Raw genomic sequence first — 16,694 nt, 5'->3', positions numbered from 1 at the left:
CCCTTTAAACGCAAGTACAATGTCTTTAATAATTGCAACATTATTGTATGAGTGGCAGATACAAGAACACATTGCATAAAAATATAGCCCTTGAAATGTTGAACAATTGAAGGTTGCGCAAATATTCAAATTGAATTTTGCCATTTTGCTAAATGTCATATCGCGTATAACGCGTTCTCATGCTTAGATTTCGACACCTATTTCTGTAACATTTATGTTTCTGCATAAATCTACGTAGTTGTAACATTTAGAAAGGTATCGATCTAAACTAGCTTTGTCTCTTTCCCCCCTCGTTGTAATTGTGTTTTCTTCAATTATTTCCGTTAACGTGTGAATATTTTTTGCACATTCGAATTTAATACTTATTATACCTTCATTTTGTCACGAGTTAAAAGGCTCAAGACAGGTTGGCGGTGACAGCAAAAAGTACGCAGACATCGAAACGAATCTAGCGGTGAGGTAAGATTAGCGAGGGAAAAAGATAGAGGCATTTGCCTGTATGAGGGAACGAGACGTAACTATAAACAGTCAAGTCCAAAGTCCGCGGCCCCAGCAGGACAGTAGCCTCACGGTGCAACTTGCACTCCGTTCTACCTTCAAACTTGTTACTGGTACACCATACACAAATGATTTCATACTTCATAAGGCAACGAGTGTTGCTGTAGCCATACATCTTTCGTTTTGATTACAATATATCTTTTCAATTTTCTTTTACATTGTAAAATATTATATTGTGAAGAATATACTTAATGGTAAAATTGCACAATGTATTAAGAACATAGTTTGAGTGTCATGGATCAGTTGGATCTTTCTTTTAGATTTATTTTAATTTTCCCACAAAAATGCAAGAAAAAATCTTCTCACCACCTGAAAATTGACTGACAAAATGAACAACTCCACAATCCGTATACAGACCGAGGCTAAATATGAATAGTCGCAAAACTAAACCATAAACGTTAACCTTATTGCAAATCCAGCGCACCAGCGGCCGTAGAGGTGGCGTCCATTAGAACTTCCTGTGCATTACCTCTGTGAATGTGAATGGACGCTCTATCCACTACCTAGTGGAAGCCATATGAATGAGTGGCGCGTAATACACAATGAATTATTCGAGCCAGACCGGCTTCCGTTGGCGCCGGACATGTGCTTCATGTTCAGCCTTTTTCTGATTAACGTCTAATTATAGGGCGCAGCTCCTCACATGATTCCCGGTGACTCAGGCCAAACACTATCGCTCACTGCTTGTATTGAGACGGTACTTTTACGTCAGTAAATAATTTCTCCTATTGACGTGTGTTCTCCAATAAGCCCTGTACAGCAAAGTAACATAAGTACACTACTCCTTTTATTTGAATAGCTCGAGTCCAAGTATCGTAATATAGATCTTGCACAGACCACACCACATCTACAACGACCTCTAAACTAGTTTTCGCGGAATACATAATTTGTTATCTTTTTCTGTTTTGGCAATTGTGGTAAAGAAGCCATCCGCTAACCCGGATGCCAATACCGGTCGCTGTAGTATCATAGGTCACAAGCTCAAACCGATCGTCATCCCTGTGTGGTCGACAACTAACCCTTGCTTCAATGAGGAAAAAACTGGTAAGTTCGTTTACTTTTAAAGCGTCGTCATTAACTTTAAAGTGATCTCTACATTTTTTTCAAATCAAGAAGGGACTTTCTCTATTTATACCTGGAAGTACTATCTTTATGTAGCTGTCACTGAATTTGCCGTATTAAGGAATCATTGTCCAACATCTATTTATTTTTCCACATTGACAGAACCATGAAATAAATGATTTGTAAAACAAAGCGCATCTACAAAGCACACCTACAATGCGTGGCACTGATCTGTTTTTCCCTATCAATAAAGAAGAAATAAGCCTTATCGCTGTCAAGAGTTCTTAATTTCCTTAAGATAACACGAACGCGTTATCTTGTTACTTTCTAAAGTTTAAATAAAAAAAACATGTTGTTAACCTCTGGCGGCGAGCGGCGGACCACCTAGCCGCAAGGCCGACTAGTCGTCTCGCACTGCCTTGTACGAGTTGGCCTACTACACACACATACACCATATACTAATAAAGCAGTTATTCCAGCTTCCTAAATTGATGGAATATACCTACTTTGATAAATGCTTACTTATGATGTTTTTCGTTGCGAAAGGGAGAAGAAATCATCTTGTGTGAGATTTAACTTCGACTTATATTATCTTTTTATCTTTCTCCAAACTTATTTCAGTCTGTTTTATAATGTTTTATTGAAGTCAATATTGCGAATGATATTCGACGTTAGTAGTTATTTATACCGTGAAAAGTGTTAAAGGAAGCCAGTAATAAAACTGAAGAAACATTGATGTCGTACGGCACTTAATGATATAAATAAATCAATCGGTCCTTTGTCAGGAATGAGAGCACGCTGGCGCCAGCCACTCGCCACTAGATGCCCAATTTCATGTTACCGAATTGGTCACGCTGTAATATTCCGAATCATCATCATCGGTCCTGAAATTTAATTTAAAGGACCTTGCGGAATTGGAAAATTTAAGTAGTCCAAATGTTGTGACTGAGCAAATTACCCCCAATATTTACCTGTTCTTATGACAGTTGACAGATGTAACTGAGCGTATTCGTGTTACGTAAAAGCGTGAAATTATTTTAAGACTGTAATAATATATCCGAAGCTTCAAGCTTACCTCATAATGTCAATGGAGTTTTTATGGAGGATGCTTCGTTGTGCGAGCTACTGACTGTGACCACGCTTCTAAAGTATGAAATCACACGGGATGAACGAATGATCTATCCAAATGTCGGTGGGTACAGGAGATCCCGTAATAAAATCATCGGCCGGAAGTTGATGCGTCACTCGTACGTTTTCGTCCGCTGCATCTGTGTGGGTACGGACTTGGAACTCATTTGTTGTAATAAATACTAATGATACTAGCCTTTTGACTATTAATTAGTTCTTTAGTTGAAATTGGACTACTTAAGACTAATTAGCAATTGAATATTTTTTCTTCTGTAATGTGTAATGTAGGTACTTAATGTCATATTTTCTACTTTTGAAGATGCCTTAACTGAATTTGATTGTTGTGTTGGAAATTGGAATTCAAAACTATGACTTAAATGTTTGTTAAAAATTCAACTTTAATATTATGCTTAGTAGTTATTTGATCAAGCTTATCTTCTATTTAATCAACCTCTCAGTTTTATAAATGTGACAGTTTGATTTGTATAGTGTTACTGATTACACATGTGTGCGTTTATTTACGAACGTGAGCGCCAACTCGTCCGAGATTCAAATTTAGAACTTCGTCTCCGCCATGTTGTTCTCGGTGAAAAACCTACGATCCATCGTTAGTGGAAACTGTGAAAATGTCATAGACTCGTATTAAAAAGGGCGTTATTGCTTTCTAAGAATATTTGATCAATGTTAATAACTGCGTCGAAAAACCCTTTGTTAGAAAGAATATACAGTAGTAGAGTAAGTACAGTTATTATACAGTAACTAATAATAATAATTAATCTAGTAGCAGCACTAGTAACTTTTGCACAGGTTGTCACACAAGTAACTTTTGCACAGATTGTCACAAGAATAAGTTAAATTCACATTCCAAATCCTTAAATTAATTGCCTTCTTTATTCTAAACTTAAAAGTCACAATTAAGGTGAAACTTAGAACGATAAATGAAAAAAGTTATGATTAGGATAAAACAACAATATCCTGTATCGACCGATAAGATTGGCAAACCGTCTTTATCAAAATTGATAAAACTTTTATCATATTGTAGTGCGTCAAACTTGTTTACTCGTCCATTCATGACGGGTCCTAACTCCTACACACCATTCCCTATACGTGGATATGCCCTTAAAATGCTTGTGCTGGCTTCTTCGTCGGTTCTTTAATGAATGGATTTATTTTTTCAATTAGCACCAAATATGGAATTAGTGTTTAAATGACATAAAGCTAGTGTTACGACATATCCTAATGATTCATTACTTACTCATGCTGAATCTTATTCCTTTTTATTGACTTGCTTATCGCATCTGTAACAGAAACCACAATACAGAATTTGTGACAAGTGGCTTCTGTTTTTAAGAAGATGGCGCATATTTTTAACAAGAATACGAGAACGCAACGCTATTATCTGGTACATAAAGTTAATATACCTAGCGGAATAGAGCAACAATCTCGAGCTGTCAAACGTAACCGAAATTGGTTTCATCTGTGTGTAAAAATATGTGTACGTATACACTTACACAATCATGATTGAACATGATTTCTATGAGATTAAATTGTCAACGTGCGGCACGTGCCGACTGGACGTCAAAAAAAGAGTGCTGCTGTCATGTATCACACGTCTCTTTTTACCACGCAGTGTTACTGATAGTGACATCTCTCTTGCTCAGGCCTTTGTTTCTCTATTCCGCTAGGTATATTAACTTTATGATCTGGTAAGATCAGAGTTATGTTCGCTATTGTAATGGCCGGTCTCATAAAGAGACGTAAAACATGATATTCGAAGTGGCAGTGAGTTCTTGAGCCAATTACGTTTCCGGGGCTTTAAATCATCCGCGGACCGTCAGTCTACGGTTACGTAATCAATCCTAAAAAGTAAATAAACAGCTGTTATTTACCTAGGAGTTAAAGATCTGTTTATAGAGAATTTAGGATAATAATTTTATCATTTAGCTGATAATGTAACAAAATTCAGTAAACTAGTTGAACCTAAGAACACTAATAATAATAGCTCCCACACCGATTTCGGTGACGGTGGCCGGTTTCATTGAAACCAGGCCAGCTACGCAGGAGTAATTTTATAGTGCCCAAGTGTGTGCGCAGTACACAAGAGCACTCTTTATTCCTTTACTCTCATAACCCAGTGGGACGGAAGACCGACACGACTGGTGAGAGATCAGGCGCAGGACCGACTTTTTACATGCCCATCCGACGCATGGATTATCTTACTTGTCAGACAATCAGGTGATTAGCCTGCATTGTCCTAACCAAACTTGGAAATAACATGATTCCAACGCGGGAATCGAACCCACGACCTCCGAGTCAAGAGCCGCGCTCTGTACCACTAGACCACGGAGGCGTTTAAGAACACTAGAACACTTGTAAGTGTGCACTTTATAGGTGCAAGTGAAGTATAAGCGGTAAAATTACGCACACGACCGACGAGGATGTGCGTCCGACGTGACGTGCGTCCGGCAATCAGAGCCAAGTTAGGAGCAAGACAGATGCATGGAGCATGGACCCAGATTTTAGGGTTCCGTAACCAAAGGGTGAAAACGGGACCCTATTCATAAGACTGCGATGTCTGTCTGTCCGTCTGTCTCCAGGATGTATCTCAAGAACCGCTATAGCTAGAGTTCTGAAATTTTCACAGATTGTGTATATCTGTTGCCGCTATAAAACAAATACTAAAAACAAAATAAAATTAATATTTAAAAGGGGCTCCCATACTCCAAACGTGAATTTTTTGGCCTTTTTTGCTCGATATCAATAATGGCAACAGGTAGGCACTTGATATTTTCACAATATTGAAGTAAACATAATATAATTAAGGCCTTTAATTATATTATGTTTACTTCAATATTTAAGAATTATATTAAAATAAAATAAAAAAAAACAGTACAGAACCCTTCGTGCGCGAGTCCGACCCGCACTTAACCGATTTTTATTATTGCTAGATTTCCGTCCAATTAGCTCCAACGTCCTATAGCTGGCTGAAAAAGACATTAAGATGACTGGAAAGTTTTTTGATCTTAGGTTTAAAATGACTGTTTGTTATTCTGAAATTTAGTCCAAGTTTTAATTGACGGTGATCTCATCAAAACATAAAATTCATTATTAAATTTCATGTATCATAACAACATTTTAAGTAGTGTCTCTCGAAACAAGTGGTTTTTTAATTATGAAAATTTGATAAATGATCAAATTTATATTTACCAAGTACGTACTTTGATGTTTTGTTAATTCGGTCATTTCCCTGAAATCGTAAATTAATTTGTTCTTACGAAATGTGAAATGTATATTACTTTCCGACAAAAACATGTTATACTTAAAATAAGACAATATTTTTATTCTAATCATAATTAGGAAGGAAGAGTTTCCTTGTAGGTGCATTTCATTTTTTTTTATGAAATAAGGGGGCAAACGAGCAAACGGGTCACCTGATGGAAAGCAACTTCCGTCGCCCATGGACACTCGCAGCATCAGAAGAGCTGCAGGTGCGTTGCCGGCCTTTTAAGAGGGAATATGGTAATAGGGGAGGGTAAGGAAGGGAATAGGGGAGATTAGGGATGGGAATAGTGTAGGGGATTGGGCCTCCGGTAAACTCACTCGGCGAAACACAGCGCAAGCGCTGTTTCACGCCGGTTTTCTGTGAGAACGTGGTATTTCTCCGGTCGAGCCGGCCCATTCTTGCGGAAGCATGGCTCTCCCACGTAAGAATAAATCTAACTGCACACGATAACTCTTAATAGTGTAGACTGTACAGTCTTGTATCTATTAATTTTATTATTCGTAGATTAAGACTACATGATAATACTATCATGCTGCTTCAATATTTCGTTACTACAATAAGGCACATTGGACTAAGGTAGAGTTTATGATGCTAGGTGGTAGGCCCTTCAGAGTTAGGCTGTGTAAAGTCTTAAGCTTGATTCGTATGACATCTTATAATTAATTTTATTGTTTGATTTCCCAAAACACAAACTCTTAAAACATAAACATTTAAACCAGTCTGAGACATGGCGCCCGAGCTGACACATAAAATTATCGCTTCTTTTCCTCTTATCATAATTACGTACATATTGCTTTCTACCTAGCTTATCAGCTGAAATCACGTATGAAGCGTGAAGGTAACTTATCAAGGTTAGTTTTTATTCAGAAAACATAAACTCGTAGAGTTGTCGAAAGATGCCAAAGTCTAACCATCCATTCATTTGTCTTTCGACTTCTCCTATTAAAATATTTATTCTGACAAACATAAAATTGCTGTTTAGAAAATGCTAAAACTATAAAATTGTGAGAGCCTATTTCACGATCGCCCATTATGTGACTGTCTATGATTATCAAAAGTTTTGACTCTGTCGAGTGTCGAGTTAAACTGAGTCGTTAGTGGCAAAGCGGATAAGATAAGCATCTCTTACCAGAAAATTGTAGTTGGCCCTAAAATTAACTTTTCTTGGATTATGACCTATTATTGCATGCAATGATTCCGTGTTATTACTTTATTTGTTTGTTAGGAATACTCAATTGACTGCCGATGTGTCTGTTGTGGGTTATTGAGGTGATCGTTGAACGACAATTATACAGCTGATTGGCAGAAAACATTACTTAATACCTCCTTTAAAATCAGCAGACACTATATTAGCGGACAAAAATATAACTATCAAGAAAGATATGAATTTAGTAACTGGCTCTATATTATGATTTAAATCTGGGGCTTTCTCTAATCGGTTTTGGTACCATCAAAATGCGTCTAATTCTTTCATTTATAATACTAAATAGATGCATACAATAATTACGAGCAAAGGTGTCTTATTTGCTTTGTTGGAAAACAATAATGATCTTTCAATATCATTCCCGCCCATGGAAAGTATATGGGCGTAGCAACCATACCCATTTGTGGGGACCACCTGTATCCACCTACAACGGCCATATGTTTAGCACCTTCAACTACCATAACAGATTTCTAATATAGTAAGATGTCGAAAGATTATAAATTGAATGATCTTTCAACCTACCATACAAAACTTCTTAAGGGCTGCTACCATGTAAAACTTCTTAATTCTAGTTGTCGGTACCATTGGCAGCATGCGGGTCGGTTGGGAATATTGCAGCTATAACCCTTCTAGCACGACCACATGAGAAATGCGAAAGGAAAACGTCGATAGATTTCAGGAACAAAATGACTTCCTTTGTCCCTCTGTCAGTTTCTCCGTTACAACCTAGAAAGAAACCCATGCTTAGCTTGCCGGTATCTTTAAGAGAACAAGCAATAGCTTGAAGTAATAATTTACTGGCGTTGGATCATGCTGACTAGAATCGTATAACTCAGCGATAGACTTGCAATATTCGATCTAATAATACTCACTCTTTGTTCTGCGGCTGGCAAACCGGTAAGTATCTGTGTTATCGAGCCAGCAAGCGGCACTATTGTGTAAGAGTGGAAGGCCTTCGCAGGAGAGAGACATACAGTTTCTCAATAGTTGTCATCTGGGTAATTGTTCATGTGTATTTATATTATAATTTCCTTGTGCGTATGCCGTGCGATATGCATATTCATAGCCATGTGTCCTGTTCAAGCTTTCTAGACTGCTAATTCTAGTTCCGTACTGCAGCTGCATTGAAATGTAGTACCGTAGTTGTAAAGTGTACACTGTACACACTAGTTAGTTCAATTGTTTATCTCGTGTTAGCACAGTTTAAAAATTTGTTTATCGTATTAGGTTGTTATACGTGGGAGAGCCATGCTTCGGCACGAATGGGCCGGCTCTACTGGAGAAATACCACGCTCTCACAGAAAACCGGCGTGAAACAGTGCTTGCGCTGTGTTTCGCCGACTGAGTGAGTTTACCGGAGGCCCAATCCCCTACCCTATTCACTTCCCTACCCTCCCCTATTCCCTGTTAAAAGGCCGGCAACGCACCTGCAGCTCTTCTGATGCTGCGAGTGTCCATGGGTGACGGAAGTTGCTTTCCATTCGGTGAACCGTTTGCTCTTTTGCCCCCTTATTTTCAGAAAAAAAACGGTTGGTCATTTTTTAAATGTCATGGGATTTTTGTTTTGATATTTACATGTATTTTTCTAAAATCTGGCTTTCGCGTTATGATGCTCATGAATCATGTCATCATGATCCATGTTAAATTCTGCACATACACCCATGTTTACGTGCAGAATTTAACGTAGAATTGTTCACGGCTTATATTATAAGAGCAATATTTTTATCTAAATAATAAAGAAGAACAGATTTTATTATTTAGAGTCTGTGAGAGGACTAGAACTCTATTAAAAGTACATATAAGTATTATCTTTCAGTATCATCAGTATCCTTGCACAGCAGAATTTACATCATATAGGATTATTTATGAGAGTTTGTGTTTAGCATCTAAGATAAGAAATAAACTAGAAGATTTGCAAAAACATTCAATCATCAAACACATTTTTCTTGTGTTGGATGTCGCCCAAGCAACTGAAAAATAAAACCACCGACAGGGTGATACAATGTGATTGTATACAAACATGATGCGCTGGTGCAAGACTTGTATAACAGTTTGGCTGATGTTATGCAATCCGAGCCACCGCTGCCTGCGCTCTGTAATTACACGCCGCGCTACCCCGCAACCCTCGCACCGCATAATATCATCTGATTGCTATTATTTTAAACTTTATTTACATACCTTGAAAACTCAAATTCCTCCTCACCTGCCACTCGAGCTTTTTGCTGTGCATAGGCTCCGAGTTTTTTTGCTGTGGAGGAATGCGTTTTAATATGAAGGACTGAACAATGCCCTCTATTGATTGCCATCTTATGACACATAGGCTAGGCGCCTTATTGCTACTCAAGTCTGATGATCGTGTGACTTTTGCTACAACTTGTAGAGCAACAAACTTTAAATTTTATTAATGGGTCGATATTGTTTTATTGTGGCTTCCGATGCCGCCGCCGGATCAGGCGGTCCCTTACGAACTTCCATACGCGACGCTCGAACAAACAACGGTTAGTGGAGGCATTAAAATGCAAAATAGTTCCTTCCTATCTACCCTTAAACCGAATGGACAACTCATTAATAAACTGCATAATGGGAGGGCCACATTTAGCGGAGAACACAGCTTGCATTGAAAAAGTTTTTATAGAAATTACGGACAAAAACGCCATAAATTGCGAATGAACGTCTAAAAACGCTATTGTAAAGCGATGAATGTAAGATGCAGGTGCATTGAAGCTTGTCCGGCGACACCTGAGCCAAGTTCATTACCGTCCCGTACTAATCGATTTACCGTATCTCGGCCGCCATTTGCAAAATCATAATCTTCAATAACGTAATTAACCTTTACGATGTTTGGTTCGGTTTTGCATTAACCGCTTACGGCCATTCCCAATATTTGATCTATCTCTGGTTTTGCCCTACTAGAGATAGGAATATTAAATATTAAATCTTTCACAACATCATGTTTATATCACGTTTCCTTTCGCCGATCTCGTCGATAGTAAAGATCGAAGTAGGATAAATGATCGGTTATTTAAAAGGCTGCCTACTTTCAATGTAAAGAAAGTAAAAGAATCATTGATCGTGGCGAGCGAGTGTTTATTCACTAGGTCGCTCGCGTCCGGTTTCCTTTAAATTGGTCACATCGACCGGTAAGTAGGAAGTCTTGTCTGGCGGCTGTTGAGTCTATAGACTCATACATGTTCAGTTATTGAAACCACTTTTAGACCTTGATCTGCCACTTGTTCTAATATGTATTGTAACGCCTCTGTCTTTATGTTCAGCTGATTTTTATATTTAGCATAGTGCATACTAGTCGAACACCACGGTTTCCTTTGTAGTGTTAAAAACAACCTTAAATGTAATTTAAGGTTGTTTTTAACACCAAATACTCATAATACTAAAACAACAATTTGTTGTATCCTTGCCCTTAAATTTTAATGAAGTTGGACGGGATTATGCAACGTTGCTCAAATGAGAAACAATAAATTACTTACTTAAGAGGATACCACAGCAGCTAGAGAAATGAAAAAAAAGTACGTGTAATATCTATAGCTGTCTCCCTTACCTCAAGCCTATACCGCAGAACGCGATAGAGACAACTGCAGAAAATCCAGAAAATCAACGATTCGTTGTCCCCTGATTCCTTCTCCAAAACTTAACCGATTTAAGTACTTTTTTCATTAAAGATTAAAAAAAGGCTTGAGCTGTGTTCCTATGTTTTGCTTTTTTTTGTATAATCTATCCAAATCTGTTTTCTGGACGTTTGAACACAGTGGAAAATCTGGCCATTTTTTTGGGTTTTTGAACGTTCATATCTTATTTAATAATTAAATTATGAAAAAAAGGAAAACATAGGGACATTGTATTAGTGGCCGTAGATATTCAGGAAAAAAATTATAACTCTACTAGCATTATCCAGGGAGGAAACAGGGGACAGCGTTTGTATGGGAAAAATGGCGGTGTGGAATCCTCTTAAGTTTGTGATTGTAATTGTTACGTGGGTAACGTATGTTTAATTGATTTTCTGTCTCTTTTCAGTCACATAACCAAGACAACGACGTGGGAGGACCCCCGTAAGACCCTCGCAGCACAGAACGTAGCTGGTGTCCAGCACCAGAGCACAGAAGCCATACTCACACAGACCGCCACCCCACAGACTATTGCCACATCGAGTGAGTATCTAGTAAATCTAAATGACGATACGAGGCAGATTTTCAAAGATAGTTTTGTTCCTCGATTGGCCTTTGGACTTTAGTAAATTACGTTCAAAGTTATTTTATGTCTGAAGGAGGATGTCTGTTAGGTTCCTCTCCGTCCTATACCTTCATCTCCGTCAATAATTTGTATTTTCTCATTCTTAATCTTCAATCCCAGGGCACTTTGTTTACTTAGAAGTCCTATGTAGATTTGTAAAGCCAATTTTCATTTGGTGACTATTTATAGAACGCTGCGCGATCCATCGCTTAAATTTTCGGTATTTCTTATCACGATTAAAAAGTTACGCAATAGATAATTTTAATGACCGATACCAAAACAAATCCCGCCTTGCATTCGAACTATAAATCTTTTATGATCGTGTAGGAAACTGTGTGGTTCGCTAAGAAAACATTCGCTTTCACGTGATCTAATTGGCTTCGGAGCGACGTTTAAAATTATCACGAAACTAAAATAAAAACAAGTAAATAACCCGAATTCTAAAATTGATTTTATGACGGGAATTAACGTGCCGTTTCCGTCGGGAGGCGTCGAGAGCGCGAAAAACGCGAGTCGGCAGCGCGGCCGGGCGCCACCGCGGCACCGCTCCCGACAGCCACATCCGCACTCATCCACTAATGTCACATTAAGCTAAATAATTGTGTAATAGATACATATTTTTCCTCAGCGCCGGGGCGGAGAGTGAGCACGAATGTATTCCAAGAAACGACGAATACATCACACACGCATCCGTCAGCGATGGACGTCGTCGAAGGTAATTTAACGTTCCCATACACCGGCGTCTCAAAATCGAGGGCACGGACTGAGTTGTCCATTAAGTAATAACGAGTAATTAATATTACGAGCGCATTAGTCATACGAGAACCGTAATTGATTTACGTGTTAAATGTTGTTTTTCATCATATAGCTCCTAAAATACACTGGCGCCGGGCGTGTTGAAATCACAGCCCTTTATACATCACTCGGACTCGTGGTCGAGCCGAAGTCACGTTATGTTATAAACGCGTCTTTCGATAGTTCACAGCGTTATTACGTGCTGTTGTCACGTATTCAGAAACAAAGTGGTGAGCCTACGTCGAGGAGCACCGTCATATTATCTTATCTACATTATGACAAAAGCAAACAATCGCTAACGCTATGTAGATCACCTGACATACGAATAGTGTTTTCACAATACATTCTTCTATAATCTGGCTCCTTGCACTGGAGACATATTTGACTTACGAAATATCTTCGTGGTGATACAAGACTCATGTTTAGATGTTATATAAAATATTGATTAACTGATAAGTGATAACTATTCTTGGAATGGTTACGACTTACCGCTTAACTGTTTATCTCTTATAGTTAAGTGATAAAAGAACTATTGTCTAAAGGACTGAGCACCAGAAATCGTCGCTAGTTGTATAATTTGTCAGAATAGTTAACATCTAAACAAGACTCATGTTTAGATGTTATATAAAATATTGATTAACTGATAAGTGATTACTATTCTTGGAATGGTTACCACTTACCGCTTAACTGTTTATCTCTTATAGTTTAGTGATAAAAGAACTATTGTCTAAAGGACTGAGCACCAGAAATCGTCGCTAGTTGTATAATTTGTCAGAATAGTTAAATCGATTACTTATGAGAGAGAAATGAATTGAAACATGCAAATAACGTGGCGTCACTGGACAATGCATAAAAGAAATGCAAAACTGAAATGTAAAATAGCATGTTTATTGGAGTAAACAGATCCCTTTCCCGCGAAAAACAATGATGTAGTGAACTCAAAAAAGTGAATTTAAATATGAACTAAATTTTACTATCGTAATTGCTAAATTAGCATAAAAAATACAATCTCCGGGCATAAAACAACGCTTAGCATAACGACCGCGTCGCTGCGATTACATAAATTTACACCTGCATTATGCTTTACTTATTATAATGTTATAATTATGTCCAGACCCTCGTTATGTATTTTGACTTTACTCATTACGATAATTACAGGGCTAATAGTTTGTAATTTGCAACTTTTTACACCTTTATTTTAGTAAAATGTTTGACCTATTTAACTTTTCTGCTAGTAGTTAAATGATGGTTTTTAATGAGTTGACTTGCAATATATGTATCTATTTTGGTCGAGGGACGGTTCATACAACAGTTAGAACTTAGAAGTAAATTTAATATTTAAAAATAGTAATTAAACAAAGTGTTAAATTCGTAGCAACCCAAAACTCAAACTCTAGATGGAGGGCGTGCCGCATGTAGACTTCGGGTATATTTTGCGTTTTTCGCTTGTATTTTGTTTATATTATTTTCTGTTATGTAGGTACAATTGTAAAGTTGTAGGTACATCCACTATTTTACAATGCAGTATTTACGTAGATTCGCTCCTTGTTCGATTTTCGATTGATTCCTATCAAACTACAAAATGGACTCATGAAATGTCAATGTCGTAAGTTTGACATTTCATGAGAATAAAATGTTGTAGTTTGATTTGAAATAAACTGGAACCAAAGACAGAAAGACTTCTATTTAAACTGAATAGAATTCTTTGTATGGAACAAGGAACAAAACCGAATTAATATTGTAGAATATAGAAAAAAAATCGTTAGAAGCGAGAAGAATGAGTGATTGAATGAAACAGCGGCCCAACCCGAACGGAGACGCCGCAGCATCGCTTTCCTAGAACAATCGCTTTAATTTATTATATAATGCTCGTTATTTATGAATGGATTATTCGTTACGCTACACACAGCTAAATATAATCGTATGGTGCGTCGCTGTGGCAAAGTGCCCTGTGATTCATTTAGTTCTCAGTACGGAATCAGCAATGTCAATATTTCCGCTTGCTGTGTAAGAAAACAAGCTTCAATAATAACTCAATACCGTCCATATGTTATCCATTCATCAAGCTTTGTGTTTAAAAATAACGCTATTATAATATCTCTTATATCGCTTCCGGGCTGAGGCCTGGAAACAATAAAATAAATTGCCTATTGCCTATTCGTAATAAAGGACATTAATGTTTTCTAATTTCGTAATTCTCTGGCAAGTTTTACGTAACTTGGCAGTTACTCTGTTTCTTTATGTGACATATTACATACATTTAGAGCTATAATGACTTGAATAGATTTAATGTAGTACGTTCATTACGCATAATAGGCAGAAACATTGCTAATGAGAGAATGGACACACTAAATATTTTGTATAAAATCACAAAACTTAAAGTCTGTCCGTAAAAAAAACATTGATTTTTGCAATAGATGCAACCGTTACAAGAAATGCAAACATTGTGTTAACACAAAAATCACGCAGACTATAAAGTCTACGCAACAAAACTATTGCTGTACTTACGCTTTTCTTCGTTTATTAAAGAACCATCCATCTGTTTTCAGCAAAGAGTACAAGCAGTAACACAAGCACAGATCCCCTGGGACCGCTGCCGGATGGATGGGAACAAGCCACCACACCAGAGGGAGAGATCTACTTCATAAACCACGCCGCAAGAACGACGTCTTGGTTCGATCCTAGGATACGTAAGTTTTTTTTACTATAATTCTTACCTAGTGACAATGGGGAGTTAAAATAATTGCCAATAAATAATAATACATATCAGTAAAATGGCATATCTAATATCTATAGAATAATACATGAAATAAATATCATTTTCATTTATTGCGTACCACATTAATATTTATGGTAACTAAACAACTAACAAGATCCCTTGGGACTAATGAGAAATGTATAATACTCGTATCAGCTAAGGTTGTTCTGAAATACTCGAAACTAAGCGTTAACAAATTATAGTAAAATTGATGTAAAATTATTTTTGTTTACTTGGATGGTGCATACTGCATAAAGCCGTTCATATACCCATTGGAAATACATAATATAGGGTTCGAATCAGCCTCCATACAAATTTGGGCCATGAGGCCGAAATAAACTTATGTATTACACAAAATAGTATAAATAATAAATAACTATTATTATGCCTTAAGTTCTTAACACTCATAAAATTTACAAGCGAAACATAGCTCTGTGTTGAGGTTTATTTCAATTTTCATTGTTTCTGATTGTGATTCTGATTTAAGAGCACATCTGAATTACTCTACATATTTTTACTGTAGCTATACTTAACCTGCGGTCCGCCGGGACTTTATCAGTGCCCGCTCGAAGTTAAGCCATTTTGGAATTCACGTCCACCGGTAAAATAGAGCAAAATTTTTTCACTTCTATTTCGCTAATTTCGAAGTATATAATTTTTTCACCCTTAACAATTTTGGTTGTGTCCCGCGACAACAAAACTTGTTTGTGGCTCGTATAAAAAAGGTTGAGGACCACTGCTCTACTGTATATTTATACTGTGCACATTGGATAATTTCACGTCTATTCTTTTTTTAACGCGATACATGGTTGGCATTGGCACATTAGTGGATCATTGAACGATGACATTGACGCCAGTTTTGGATGTAGCGGTGAAACCGGCAGATGAGCTGTGTATATAATTAATTTTAACTGGGCTTCTAACGTGGATAGCTCCCGTGTATTACGGCTAATTACATCACGGGCGTAGCCAGGGGGAGGGTTTTGGGGGTTCAACCCCCCCCCCCATCCCCATTTAAAATAAGGACAGGCGTGCGGCATATCTCATTTATTCTATTGCACTTAAACATTTTACATACCCTCCCTCCCCCCCATACTAAAACCTGGCTACGCCCGTGAATTACATCATCAACGCCACAGTGTCAAATTTAAATGCGAAAAATATACATGAAAGATTAAGGCGAGGATAAACCCCAATTTGTTATTCCGTGACTCCCGGTTTACCTAGTTCCAATATAATAACGAAGTGTTAAAAAATATGAGATATAAAGCACAATATTCAAAATACCTTAAACCGTAAACATTTTAATAAAACGTAATACTTTGGCTGTAATTAATTTACAAACTCACCTCCGAAAAAACTCTATTTTATCGAAATATAAGTATTAACTAGGATAATTATACATTTTATTTGAATAAATTGTTAGTAAATGTATATTAAAATTTCTTTAACCGAACAATTTTGTTTCTTAATATTTATTTCTAAAGATATTTAAAAAAAACATGAAAAATAGAGAAGATCCGCCCTTGTTGTCACAATTTTATCCTAAGCTAAAATGAATCTTATTGCGATGCGTATACGCTTGGTCTTTGGTTGTGTGCAAGGTTATCGTTTTTGATTGAGATTGATCCCCGCCTTAACTCTTTACAACATAATTTTAC

General features: G+C 37.2%; 1 protein-coding gene across 2 annotated transcripts in view; it reads left to right on the top strand.

Moving 5' to 3' along the window:
* Positions 1-16,694, top strand: part of LOC121730135 (transcriptional coactivator YAP1) — a 39,806-nt gene that overhangs the window by 16,676 nt on the left and 6,436 nt on the right. The window contains exons 2-4 of one of the 2 annotated variants that reach the window (XM_042119021.1): positions 11,265-11,398; positions 12,109-12,195; positions 14,825-14,965. In XM_042119021.1, the coding sequence (XP_041974955.1) occupies positions 11,265-11,398; positions 12,109-12,195; positions 14,825-14,965 (362 nt within the window). The remainder of the gene's footprint in view (positions 1-11,264; positions 11,399-12,108; positions 12,196-14,824; positions 14,966-16,694) is intronic. The other variant, XM_042119022.1, reaches the window with a different exon arrangement.

The sequence above is a fragment of the Aricia agestis genome, chromosome 9, assembly GCF_905147365.1.
Source record: "Aricia agestis chromosome 9, ilAriAges1.1, whole genome shotgun sequence".
In the NCBI taxonomy this organism is placed as follows: Eukaryota; Metazoa; Arthropoda; class Insecta; order Lepidoptera; family Lycaenidae; genus Aricia; species Aricia agestis.
Note: the sequence above shows the minus strand (reverse complement) of the source record. Positions and strands in the feature narration are given on the sequence as shown.